Consider the following 13,935-nt stretch of genomic DNA (forward strand, 5'->3'; position numbering starts at 1 on the left):
TTCAGTGAAATGTTGCTTGTTTCTAATGTACTGTTATTTATAGTTTGATGTATATTCAGTGGAGGACATCAGTATGGTTTGTTTCAAGGTATGATTTTTAATTAAACATTGTTGTTCACATTTGAAGGTTGCATAATCTGTGGTTTTCTGTATTCTCAAAGTTGATGACCAAGAGCCTTTGAAACAGATATAAGTATTAGATTACATAAATTGAAGATAATAAACCAGCTGCCCCTAGATCTTCTTATGCTCTGGTATTGTTTTGAGATAACCTTATTCATATTCAAGATCTCTCTAGTGATGTTCCAAATTCATGATCAATCATTTTCTGATTGAATATATAATGTGCTAATGCCAGCTATTAGTACATATAGAGCTTTTAAAGCTTTACCCATAATGATAATCCTTAATGTGTTTAGTAATTGAACTAAACAGGACTGCCTTTTCCATTTGTAAATTGGAAGCTTAAACATTGTACTTGTAGTACTGGATATTGCCTTAAATATTGTTTGGGCTCATTTTTAGAAATATCACGCAATATCTGAGAGTTCGGGAGTTAGGTGTTTGTAGGCATTTTCTTCAAAAAGTAATCCTCTTGATAATAAGTTTGTGTTGCCTAAACCCAGAGAATAATGTTAAATACTTAGAATTTCTCTGGGCTTTTAAGATGCTGTTTATATCTACAAATGGATTTTTCCTCTTGAAAAATCAATATAGTATTGTTAACATTATGTGCTTTTTTTTTTCCCTCCCTTTTCTTTTGAGGCAGAGTCTTGCTCTGTCATCGAGGCTGGAGTGTAGTGCAGTTTCGGCTCACTGCAACCTCCGACTTTCGGGTTCAAGCAATCCTTGTGCCTCAGCCTCCTAAGCTGCTGGGACTGCAGTCACGCACCTCCACGCCCACTAATTTCTGCATTTTTAGTAGACATGGGATTTCACCATGTTGACCAGGCTTACGAACTCCTGGCCTCAACTGATCTGCCCACTTTGGCCTTCCAAAGTGCTGGGATTACAAGCGTGAGCCACTGTGCCCTGCTCATTGTGTGCTTTTTATCAGTTAGGAAAAAGTTAATTTAACTAAATGTTAAGCTTGTAGTAGGAACGGTGACTATATTACCATATATAATTGCTCACCTATGTTGAAAGTTAAAAAATAAACTGGAAAAAAGGCAGTATTTTTAGTATAGGAAAGGAGTGAATATAAAATTATTTATGGTAAGCCAGGCACTGTGGCTCACGCCTGTACTCCCAGCACTTTGAGAGGCTGAGGAAGGCCACTCACTTGAGGTCAGGAGTTCAAGACCCGCCTGGCGAACATGGTGAAACCTTGTCTCTACTAAAAATACAAAAATTAGTCGGGCGTGGTGGTGTGCACCTGTAATCTCAGCTACTCAGGATGCTGAGGCAGGAGAATTATTGCCTGAACCTGGGAGGCAGAGGTTGCAGTGAGCCGAGATCATGTCACTGCACTTCAGCCTGGGCTATGAGCCGAGATCATGTCACTGCACTTCAGCCTGGGCTACAGAGTGAGCTTTATCTCAAAATAAATAAACAAACAAACAAATTAATTAACTTAAATTAAAAGTTTGAGACATTTTAAAGTTTATAGTAACACCACAAAATGTTTTCCATTCTGAGTTTTTATAAAGTACAGCAGTATCCTTCTAACAAGAAATGGAAGATGCCATTTCTTTTTTATTATTTTCTTCCATTTATGGGTTGACCACCCTTGAAATGATGTGAGCACGGAGTGTAAATCTTTATTAGCATTCTGTGCTAGTGGCTAAAGCCTTAGGATATTATCTATTAGTGTACCTCATATTTTTAAGGCTGCACTTTGGTGAGATTTGTAAGACAAACCGTCTCTTTGTTTTCATTTCTAGTAAATTATAAAGAAGAAATTTAAATCAAATGCACAAGTAGAGTTAATAAAGCTATATATATGATAATGTTTTACATAATTGAAAACATTTTAAAGAAGTGCTGAATTGTTTATACAATATTTTTTAAAAGTTAATGTTAAATTTTTTCAAGGAGGACTTGCTGCGTTTAAAGAAGCAAATGAGAGTATTTTGTCAGATATGTCAACATTACCTGACCAACGTGAATACTACTGTTAAGGAACAGGTTAGTAATTACTATAGATGGTAATCTTTTTGTAAGCAACTTTTATAAAATCTGAACTAATGTAGAAAGTTTAAATAATACTAAGACTGAGCAAAGCAGAAATATCTTGTATCTGCCTATGTATACTATACTAAAAAAATAGGTCAATATATTGGACTTGTGCATAATAAAATTGATTAATTTCATGTGGGGTTTATAATTGCATTATAGATTACCCTTATAGTTAATTTATGTTGTTGTTCCTTTATGACACATGGTAAACAGACTTCTTCATACAAATTATAGATGTATGAAATTAACAAAAAGTCATTCCTGAAAGCAACTAATATAACAAGTTTGCTCCAGGATAGAAAAGTCCACGAGGTTTTGTTCTCTGAGAATATCAAATGTTGGCATTCTCGCTCATCCTGATCTTTCTGTGGACCTTGTCTGAAATAAACATTTATAGTCACTCTTCCAAGTGTTAACCTTCCCAGCCCATATGCCTTCATGCTTCCATTACTTCCAACCTTTTCAGTTCTGGAAATAGACTGTTAACCTGGTTTGATCCTAGAACTAACGTCATGTTCAGTTCTAATTCTCTAATTGAGAGGATTAAGCTTCGTTGGAAACATGCTTTTCAAATGCTTTTATGGGAAGATGTTTTCACAAGCATTTCATAATAACTATTAATATGGTATAGTCAAAATGATTATGGTGATTTCAAGGTTTGCAACCATTTCATACAGCTTAACCTTTGTTTTTTCAGGTAGAATCCCAATAGTCAACCTGACTATGATTTTTGGACACTGTGATATGTTCAAATATACCAGCCCTTTTGTTTGGCACTTGTTTTTATTTAATTAAAAAATACCGAAGCTAATTTTAATAAAACATATTTGGATTTCTATAGTTTAAAATGTCCATTCAGTGCCCAGCTGTTAGTCTCTTTTTTTTGTATTTCCATCTCTCTCTTGTCCCTACCATACATATATGCTTGGTCACACATGAATTAGAAGGTATTCAATGGCCAAGATGCAGTTACTGAATTTTGCTTTTTTTTTCTTTTTTCCAGAAATATGAAGTATATAGCCATAACTGTTACATTGCTGAATTCTTTCCAATTTTATATGTGTTATTTTGAACTATAGCAATAAAGGGTGTGGTACTTTAATTTTCATCTCTATAATTCAGATGAAAGGAACAAGATTTCTGATGGTAGTAAATTGAATTTAGATTTAAACTCTTGGAATAGGATTTTAATGACATGCACGGATCCAAACCTAATGCATGAAATATTACTTTATGTTTGCATGGGACACCAAGTTATTCAGCATAATAATCCCTATTTTTACAGCATTAACACATAATCCTTGTGGGTTATCCTGTGTAACTGCCTATATAATCCCTTGCTCAGGCCATAGAGGTTAATTATTTAGTTATTAAACAGCTTGTGTGCCCAGTCTTCCCAACAGCTTCCCAGAATGTGTCCTGGTCAGCTCACTTGATTTGCCAGTTCAGCTAATTAGTAAATATCATCATACTTAATACTTTATATCCTTACTCTTTATGTTGCAAGTTTTTGTAAACTGAAATATGCTAATAGGTATAAATTACTACTATAGTAGTTAGGAGAAGAGACTGAAGGAAGGGGTAAAAACATAAAGAGAAAAAGTAAATATGGTTGGTTCCAAAATGGCAAAACTGTTAGTAAGATCTACTTTGTGCTCTGTATTATATTGTCTTTCCAGGAATGGGCTTCCTTTAAATGTATTTTCTGGTTTACTTTGTGACCCTAAATTTCTATTTTCATTACCCCTTCCCGACAAATAATTAACTAGTCTGTGACTCCATTTAAAACCCGTGGCAGAGTTTTTATTAAGCTCCTTGAGATACAACTTCAGCCTTATGTTTATTATAATATGTTCAGGTTTACCTGATAAATAGTAAGCAGCCCCGTATCTGGTTATGTTTTCTCTACTTAATCAGTACACGTGTGAACAATGAGAGTACTTAGTAAGTACCACAGATTTTGTGATCTCTATTCTAATACTTACCTCTTTAATGTTTTTTCTTCTGTAGAATGAAGAATGGTACCAAGTTTATACATTATTTCATGTTTGAGAATGAATACCTTGGGGCATTGCAATATAGAGCAAAGTAGGGGATTTGGAGTTAGAAAACCTGAGTTTGAGTCCTGACCCTGCATGTTTTGGTAGTGTGTAACATATTGTACAAGTCACTTAATGTTGCTGAAAATTAAAAAAAAAAATTGTGAAATTTGCAGTTAGTAAAGCATTATGCAAATATATATACTTCTCAGCTTTAGAATCTTAGGAAAATACTAAACATTGATTTCTCTTAAGATTTTTAAATATAGAAAGTTGGATTCTGTTTCTGTGTTAAATATGTAAATTATTTGTGGCAGTTAGTGAGAAATCTTGGATTATAGCATGCTTTCCTCTTTTTTTTTTTTAAATAGGCCTTCACTATTCTGTGTGATATTTTGATGATCTTCAGCCATCAGATTATGTCAGGAGGGCGTGACATGTTAGAGCCGTTAGTTTACACCCCTGATTCTTCATTGCAGTCTGAGTTGCTCAGCTTTATTTTGGATCATGTCTTCATTGAACAGGATGATGATAATAATAGTGCAGGTAATTTTATTGCCATCTTTTTATTAAATCTATGTGTCCACCATAAAATCAAACTTAAGTAACAATGATGTACATTGGTGCACTAGAATGTATTTTATCCTTAAAAACGTGAAACACAGGTATATATTCCAGTGCACTAGAATATATTTTATCCTTAAAAACGTGAAACACAGGTATATATTCCAGCACATTTATGTTCATTTTTTGTACTATTGTGAAGAAAATGTGATGTTGCAGAGTATAGGCTCTCAAGTCAGATCTCTGCTTCTCACTAGCACTGAGCCTGTTTTCTAATTTCTAACTACCTCATAAAACTGTTAAAAATCGAGCCAAATGACTAGTACAGTGCCTGGACATATAGCAGGTACTCAATAAAATTTACTCCCTCTTGCCCTTATTTATTGGTAATACCAGTATGCAGATAATTTGGGAAGAATCAAGTATTTATGTTACTTTTTGTTGTGTACTTGTATACCATAGGTTTTTTTTTAAATTTTGGGAGTATTAATGTGATTTCTGAGTGTTAGAAAAATGTTTGAAACTGCTATGTAAAAGTCTGGGGCAGTATAGAATGTTCACAGGAAAAGAATCAAACCAGCCTCACCTAGTGTTAAGTTACTCTTCACACCCTAATTGTTTACACACCCTAATTGCCTACTTGAGCATGAGGTCATGGAAAAGAAGTGATATTTGGTGGCGTCATTCTGGGTTTGTTTTTAGTTTGAAGGTATATTTTTTGTTTATTTTTTAGAAACAGAGTCTCACTCTGTTGTCTAGCCTGGAGTACAGTAGCATTATGATAGCTCACTGCATGCTCAAACTCTGACCAAAGCAATCCTCCCATCTTAGCCTCCTGAGTAGCTAGGACTACAGGTGGTGTGCCACCGTGCTTGGCTAATTTTTTGTAGACATGGAGTCTTGATATGTTGCCCAGGCTGGTCTTGAACTCCTGGCCTCCAGTGATCCTCTTGCCTTGGCCTCCCAAAGTGTGAAGTTACACTTAAAGGAAAATACAACATCAACATGTGTATATCCATACTGATGTATCACTGCATATCAGGGTGTAAATAAACAGGTAATTCTGTATACGGCATGTAGCTTATTTTTAGCAATAGAGAGCTTTGTGCTCACATACTAAAAACTTACTCTGAACACAAATGAGAAACCCAGAGTTGCCCAAACAGTTGTCAGAATCCATGTAGTGAAGGTTGTATACTTTGAGTTTTTCATCTGTTACTCTAAGCTATTGGCTTAGTTATGCTTTTATTCATAATATTGACATTTATTGGTCAGCAGGCAGTTTACTAGATGGTATGGATATGAAAAGATGAAACAAGGTATCATCCTTCAAGAATTAAATTCAGGTTGAAAAGAACCAAGTAATTATAGTGCAATTTTTTTTTTTTTTTTTTTTTTGAGGTGGAGTCTCGCTCTGCCACCCAGGCTGGAGTGCAGTGGCACAATCTTGGCTCACTGCAACCTCCGCCTCCCAGGTTCAAATGGCTTTCCTACCTTAGCCTCCCAAGTAGCTGGAGGCTACTCGTGTCAACCACCACGCCCAGCTAATTTTTCTTTTTCTTTTTTTTTTTGTTGTTCTTCTTTTTTTTTAAATTTATTGTTTTATGTTATGTTATGTTATGTTATGTTATGTTATGTTATGTTATGTTATTTTAGTAGAGACAGAGTTTCACCATGTTGGCCAGGCTGGTCTTGAACTCCTGACCTCAGGCGATCTGCCTGCCTCGGCCTCCCAAAGTACTGGGATTACAGGTGTGAGCCACTGTGCCTGGCCTATAGTGCAATTTTTGATAAGTAATGGAGACATGTACAAAGTGTTTTGGGCATGTAGAGTAAGTTCTCACTGATCTGCAGGTATTGAAGCATCTTTTGAGAAGCTAACATCTGAAATTAATCCAAAAAGTGAATAAGACTTTATAAAACGTCTTTTTTTTTTTTTTTTTTTTAAACTTCTAAAACGTCTATGAGAAAGCACAATTGGATTCTAAAACCTGATACAAAATAAGTTTTGGTACATAACCCTTTTGTTAATTTGGGGCTGCCTTAGCTTCATTTAGTCCATGGGGAATTGAATTAGAGTACGCTTGCCAAAACTCTTGACCACCTAGGAGCTTCCTAGAATTACCCACAGCATCTTATCTCCTTGGACTTTGTGTGTGTGTGGCGGGGGGGGTCTCACTCTGTCACCCAGGTTGTGGTGTGGACTCCATATAGCTCATCGCAGCCTAAATCTCCCAGGTACAAATGATTCTCCCACCTCAGTCTCTGGAGTAGCTGGGACTCAAGCGTGTGCCACTCTGCCTGGCTAATTTATTTAATTTTTAGTAGAGACGAGGTCTTGCTGTGTAGCCCAGGGTGGTTTCCAACCCTGGGCTCAAGCAGTCCTCTCATCTTGGCTTCTCAACATGCTGGGATTACAGATGTGAGCTACTGTACCTGGCACTATTTTCACTTTTAAAATGAAGTGCATTCTAGTCCAATGGAAGAGTAGAAAATATAACAGATTTTTACATAACCATTCTATCAGTCTTTGTCAGATTTAGCTGTATTTGTTTTAGGTTTTTTTAAAGAAATAGAAGCACAGTTACAAAAGAAGCCCTCATTTGTATTCCTCCCTTATCCCGTTATCCTCCCCTTTTCCCTAGAGATAACTGCTACCCCAAATTTGTTGTTTATTACACCTTTGCATTTCGGTTTTATTTTACTAAGAATTTGTATCTGTTAAAAATACATAGTTCATTTATTCTTGCTAACTTCCATGTAAATGATATTATGTTGAACCTTTTGCAATTTGCCTTTTGTCTTATTTTTAAAATATGAAATGAGATCTTGCTATATTGCCCAGGCTGGCCTCAACCTCCTGGCCTCAAACAGTACTGTTGCCTCAGCCTCCTCAGTATCTGAGATTATAGGCACACACCACTGCACCCAGTGCAATTTTCTTTTTTGAATTTACATTCCTGAGATAAAACAGTGTTGACATGTGGCTAGAATTCATTCATTCCGACCAATATTATATGATACAAGTTAACAACAGTTTATCCATTTTCTTATTTTTAGACATTTAGGTTATTTCTACTTTTTCCTCAATTAAAATAGTGTTACGACAAATATTTCAATGCTTAGCTCCTTGAGCACATGTGTAGTTCTTTTCTAGTGTATACCTGAATGGAATTACTAGATTATATAGTGTGTGTGCATCTTGCCAAAGTGGTTGTAGTATTTTACCCTCCTTTCAGCAGCATATGATAGTTTCCATTGTTACTCATCCTCACCTAACATCTGGTATTGTAGACCCTTGCATATTGTATTTGTTAGCCCACATCAGATTAGAAAGGGAGAGTAAAATAAGGAATGCTCCTAGAGGCATTTCATTTGACAATACATAATAATAATGGCAGCTGACACTTAATGAAAGGCCCAGTGTGTTAGGTACTTCTTTGCATTCCTTAATATCCACAAGAGAAAAAGTTGGCTAATTACTGACAAGCAGTTAGTGGAGGAAAATAAAAATCAGGACTTAAACACTTTTAATATCATAGGATAGTTTAGTCTTTAGAAGGAAAATGTCTATATGTCATTGTAAACAATGTCATGTAGAAATTGTCCATTATAGTGACAGAGCTATTAAGAAAAGGTTACTTTATGTATTCAGTGTAATGATATGTCTTAGGTGTCTAAGCAAATAGTGTTGGATCTTGGGACATATATTTGAGATATAACTTTCTCTGATGGTCTGTCTTAAACAAATTCTTACTCTTAAAATTTGGTTTTAGTTTACTAGAAGTTATCAAAGATTACCAGAGACAAGATGAAAAATTAATTAAATGAAAGAACATTCTTACTATACATAAAATAGTTTTTGATATTGAGAACCTTATGTTGGAGCTGATAGGATATGTGCAGACTGTTCACCAGAGGAATTATAAATGGCTAATAAACATAAACAATTTTAACTTCATTTAACATGGGATAGTATTGTTGTTGTTGTTGTTGTTTTAGATGGAGTTTCACTCTTGTTGCTCAGTCTGGAGTGCAGTGGCGTGATCTTGGCTTGCTGCAACCTCCACCTCCTGGGTTCAAGCGATTCTCCTGCCTCAGCCTCCCAACTAGTTGGGAGTACAGGCGCGTGCTACCACACCCAGCTGATTTTTGTATTTTTAGTAGAGATGGGGTTTCACCATTTTGGCCAAGATGGTCTTGAACTCCTGACCTCAGATGATCCACCTGCCTTGGCCTCCCAAAGTGCTGGGATTATAGGAGTGAGCCACTGCGCCCGGCCCGGGATAGTGATTTTTTTTACAAGTAATTTCATTTGTAAAATCTCTCCAGAGGGAAAAATTTTTTTATGTAGCTTTTTTTTAAATATAAAAAGCTTCATCCAGTTTTATTTATAGTATCCAATAAGTAAAAACAATTATTTGGCATTACTTGGAGGCTGCAGTGGGGCTTCCCTGACTATGAATTTGGAAATAAGTTTGTCTTCTTGAGAATTGAATGTCAAGATTTCACATAATGGATCAGAGTAGAAATATGCAAGATTATTTTAAAAAGACAAAATGGTTTCTGGGGCCTGTCTAGCAGAATATATGTACAAAGGAGGACTCTTATAGCCAGATTTTTGGGGTTTGAAGTAAGTGGGATCATCCTCGTAAGGGATAGGAGAAATTCTGAGGTTGGCAGTGTTCAGGAATCTAGGAGCCTTAACTAACAGACATTGAATGTGCAGATTTTGTTAACAAACTATCCTGCTAGGGAAGTAGATGAATGTTAGGCAAGTTTAGCCTGACTTCACTAGGTGAATGTAGAATACGAACAAATAGAGTGATTCAATTCCATTTGTTCTGATCATTATTTGATGTCACAAAAATGTAGTTTATTGGAATAAATTATGAATGTTTATAATTTTAATTTTAATGTTTTTCCCTTTTCAAATTATCTTACAAAAGCATGTTTTATAGTGAGAATTAAAAAAATACATGGTTAAAATAAAATACAAGATGGCTTAATGTTTGGGACTTTTTCTGCAGATGGTCAGCAAGAGGATGAAGCCAGTAAAATTGAAGCTCTGCACAAGAGAAGAAATTTACTTGCAGCATTTTGTAAGCTAATTGTATATACTGTGGTGGAGATGAATACAGCTGCAGACATCTTCAAACAGTATATGAAGGTAAAGTTGAAAATGGATAGCAAGATAGTTTTAAAATGCAACACTGGTTTTTATACATGGCTGCCATTGAATTATTTAAGTGGTAAATTACATTTCTAGTGTAAAAGAGTTGTATTTAAAATATTTAATGTTTTCAGTAACATTTCCTTATACCTCTACTCCAATTAATGGACATTTTGGGTTTATTATGTTCATTTGCATTTGGAATATTAGAGATGGCCTCTTAATTTGTCACTATCAGAAATAGCATTTATGATTCAGTTTAAGATAATAGGATGGCATCCTCCTCTGCTTGATGTAGCATTAAAAAGAATTTCAGGAGTCAGAAAACTTGGGTGGTAGTTTTGGCTTGGTTACTATGCATTTTGCAACCTTGAATAACTCCAAACATTTTGCATCCTGACTACCTTTATCTGTTCCACTATGATTGTTAAGGTTCCCACCTTTGGTTCTCAAAGTCTGACTTGATTCACCATAGGTTATTCATAATTTTCATAACTGTATGTGAGGTTTTGTAAGTTAAAAGTAATAATAAACAGGATATTGTTGATTATACTAAGAGAATGTGACTAAATATGGTAAGATAGCTTTAGAAATCCTTCCTCAACTAAAATCTAATTATAAATGTAAACTTTTTAAAGCCTTTGCTTTCAATAAATAAAATATGTAATATATTAAAACTTAGTTAATCCTCTCTGGAATATTTTGCTACTTGAACTCTAATATCATTGAAAATTATTTTGGAACTTAAATCATTTGGGATGATAATTACCAGTTTTTGTTTTGTTTTGTTTTGTTTTGTTTTTAAACTAAGGTTGTTTATGAAGTTATTTAACAACTTTTAAAGTTTTAGGTATTCTAAAGTCACTTATTTGTCATAGGGACATGGTTATTCTGTTATCTTTGATAATTGTTATTGTACGTGTTTGAAACACAATCTTAAATTAGGAAAAAATTTCATGTGCCATGTGTATTGTAAATGTCATATAAACAACTTTTCTTTTAAAAGTTGTTTATATGCTTTCCTTTTAAAAGTTGTTTATAGACTGTTAGATTCTACAAGCCAAATTAATAAAGTATTAAACTGCTCATGGCCTGTACCCAGTATCAATGAATTAGTTATAAGTATAACTGAGATTATATTCATTGTTTTACAAAGAGAATTTTGTTTGTATATTTTGTGTTACTTCTGAAAATCTGCATAACCTAAGTGTTCTTTTAGTCACTATACCTTCTTTATTTTAAACTAAGTCTGGAGCTGAATTTGATTAGATCTTAACGGTTTTGTATATATGATTTTACTGAAGTTAGGGATTGTATGCTTAGAAATGATCTTTAGGTTTCAGTAACATTCTTTCCTGCCTTCGAAGGCATAATTTTGGCCAAATACATACTTTGTGATGTGTTTACATGACTAACCTAAAATTAGTCTTACTGTCCAGTGGTTTTAAGAGATAAAGCTCTAATTTGTACAAATTTCTTTTCAGTATTATAATGACTATGGAGATATCATCAAAGAAACAATGAGTAAAACAAGGCAGATAGACAAAATTCAGTGTGCTAAGACCCTTATTCTCAGTCTGCAACAGGTAAGCATTAAGAGTACCAACTTTAGCTAACACAATTAACACCTAATAGCAAACTAAGGTAGCAGTTGAAATTGGGCAAAGGGTGCAATAGACAATTTATAAAAGTAGAAATACAAGAGAGTGCAAGTGAGATTATTTTTTTGCTTTCAAACTGTCAAGATTGGCAAAACCTATAGGTGTCTAAGGTATGGAAGAAATATAGATGTGGTAGGCAATTGGGCAATTTATGTAAAAATTTATAATGTGTATGCCATTTGAGGCAGCAGTTCTACTTTTTAAATCTACTCTTTTATCCAAGGTGATAAAAAGACAAGTTTGCAAAAGTTGATATACAAAGTTATATATTGCAACATTGTTTACAGCAAGTAAGACATAATCTAAAAGTCTATCAGGAGATTAGATAAATTTACTGTATAGTACATTTCTGCAATGACTATTGTACAGCACTTAAAATTAGTGTAGATCTATATTCGTTAATGTATAAAGAGCTTCATAATCACAAAATATATTAACAGTGGTTAACTTGCTTTGGTAGATTTCATGTTGAATTCTACTTTTTTCTCTGTATATTTCCAAACTTATTTTTGTGAGCGTATATTAATTTTATAACTAAAACACAATAGTTTTGGCCAGGTGTGGTGGCTCATGCCTGTAATCCCAGTGCTTTGGGAGGCCGAGGTGGGCGGATCACCTGAGGTCAGGAATTCGAGACCAGCCTGGCCAACATGGGGAAACCCCGTATCTACTAAAAAAACAAAAATTAGCTGGGCACGGTGGTGTGCACCTATAATCCCAGCTACTTGGGAGGCTGAGACACGAGAATTGCTTGAACCTGGTAGGTGGAGGTTTCAGTGAGCCAAGATCGTGCCACTGCACTCCAGCCTGGGTGACACAGTGAGACTCTGTCTCAAAACAAACAAACAAGGCCGGGCGCGGTGGCTCAAGCCTGTAATCCCAGCACTTTGGGAGGCCGAGACGGGCGGATCACGAGGTCAGGAGATCGAGACCATCCTGGCTAACACGGTGAAACCCCGTCTCTACTAAAAATACAAAAAAACTAGCCGGGCGAGGTGGCGGGCGCTTGTAGTCCCAGCTACTCGGGAGGCTGAGGCAGGAGAATGGCACAAACCCGGGAGGCGGAGCTTGCAGTGAGCTGAGATCCGGCCACTGCACTCCAGCCCGGGCTACAGAGCAAAGACTCCGTCTCAAAAAAAAAAAAAAAAAAAAAAACAAACAAACAAAAAACCCAGTAGTTTTCATTTTGGCAGTGTTGAGGCAGTTTAATTAGGTAAAATTATTCACTTAGTATGCTTTTGTCTTTGGAGACAAAATTTGTATGCAAAAGATAACCCATTCCAACTTAATGAACTTTCTTTTAAGAAATACAGATAGGAATGTTCTTAATTTTATTTGAGAATTTGAATTTTCTCTATTAAAATTAACAAAATGTAGGCTGGGTGTAGTGGCTGATGCCTGTAATCCCAGCACTTTGGGAGGCCAAGGTAGGGAATTGCTTGAGCCCAGGAGTTCAAGGCCAACCTGGGCAACATAGCAAGAGCCCATCTCTACAGAAAATGAAGAAAGAAAAATAAATAAAATTTAAAAGGTTGAAAGATGGCATTTAAAAAATAACTTTTGCTATAAAGTAATAGCTACTAGCTGTAGAAAGTTTAGAAAATATAAAAAAGGAACGAATGCAGATTATCCTTAATGTTTTCACTTTACAATAACCTTTTTATTTTTTAATGGCCTTGTTACTCTTTTTTATGCCTACATGAAATCTGAAATTTTAACAAAAATTAAATTGTGCATTCCATTTTGTAAGACTGCATTTTAATACTAATAAACAATGAACACATTTATGCCATTAAATACTTTCCTCAGCACCTTTTTTTTTTTTTTTGGAGCAGGAGAGGTTCATTTATTTTTTTTCTAGATTTTTGTGAAGGTATAATTGAAAAGTAAGAATTCTGTGTACTTAATGGTGTACAGCATGTTTTGATATGTATGCATTGTGAAATGATTACATTTAGCTAATTAACATAAACATTACATCACATACTTACTTACTTGTGTTAAGAACATTGAAGACCAACTGTCCTAGCAGTTTTTAGACAAACAAAACAGTACGTTACTCTTAACTATGGTCACCATGCTATACAATAGATCTTCAGAACTTACTTATCCTGTCCTACTGAAACGTTGTTCCCTTTGACCAAAGTCTCAGCCTCCCCCAACCCCCAGTCCCTGACAACCACCTTTCTATTCTCTGCTTTTATGAATGCAGATATTTCCTCAACATTTGGATTTCATTTTCTCTGGGTGTATACCCAGAAGTCTTCCTCATTTTAAAAAGTTGACACATGGCCAGGTGTGGTGGCTAACGTGTGTAATC

General features: G+C 35.1%; 1 protein-coding gene across 9 annotated transcripts in view; it reads left to right on the forward strand.

The window, feature by feature from the left end:
- Window positions 1-13,935, forward strand: part of STAG2 (stromal antigen 2) — a 141,819-nt gene that overhangs the window by 106,615 nt on the left and 21,269 nt on the right. For all 9 annotated transcript variants that reach the window (XM_021932925.2, XM_021932923.2, XM_021932924.2 and 6 more), the window contains 4 exons: window positions 2,035-2,127; window positions 4,589-4,763; window positions 9,812-9,951; window positions 11,439-11,540. In XM_021932925.2, the coding sequence (XP_021788617.2) occupies window positions 2,035-2,127; window positions 4,589-4,763; window positions 9,812-9,951; window positions 11,439-11,540 (510 nt within the window). The remainder of the gene's footprint in view (window positions 1-2,034; window positions 2,128-4,588; window positions 4,764-9,811; window positions 9,952-11,438; window positions 11,541-13,935) is intronic.

The sequence above is a fragment of the Papio anubis genome, chromosome X (genome assembly GCF_008728515.1).
Source record: "Papio anubis isolate 15944 chromosome X, Panubis1.0, whole genome shotgun sequence".
Lineage (NCBI taxonomy): Eukaryota > Metazoa > Chordata > Mammalia > Primates > Cercopithecidae > Papio > Papio anubis.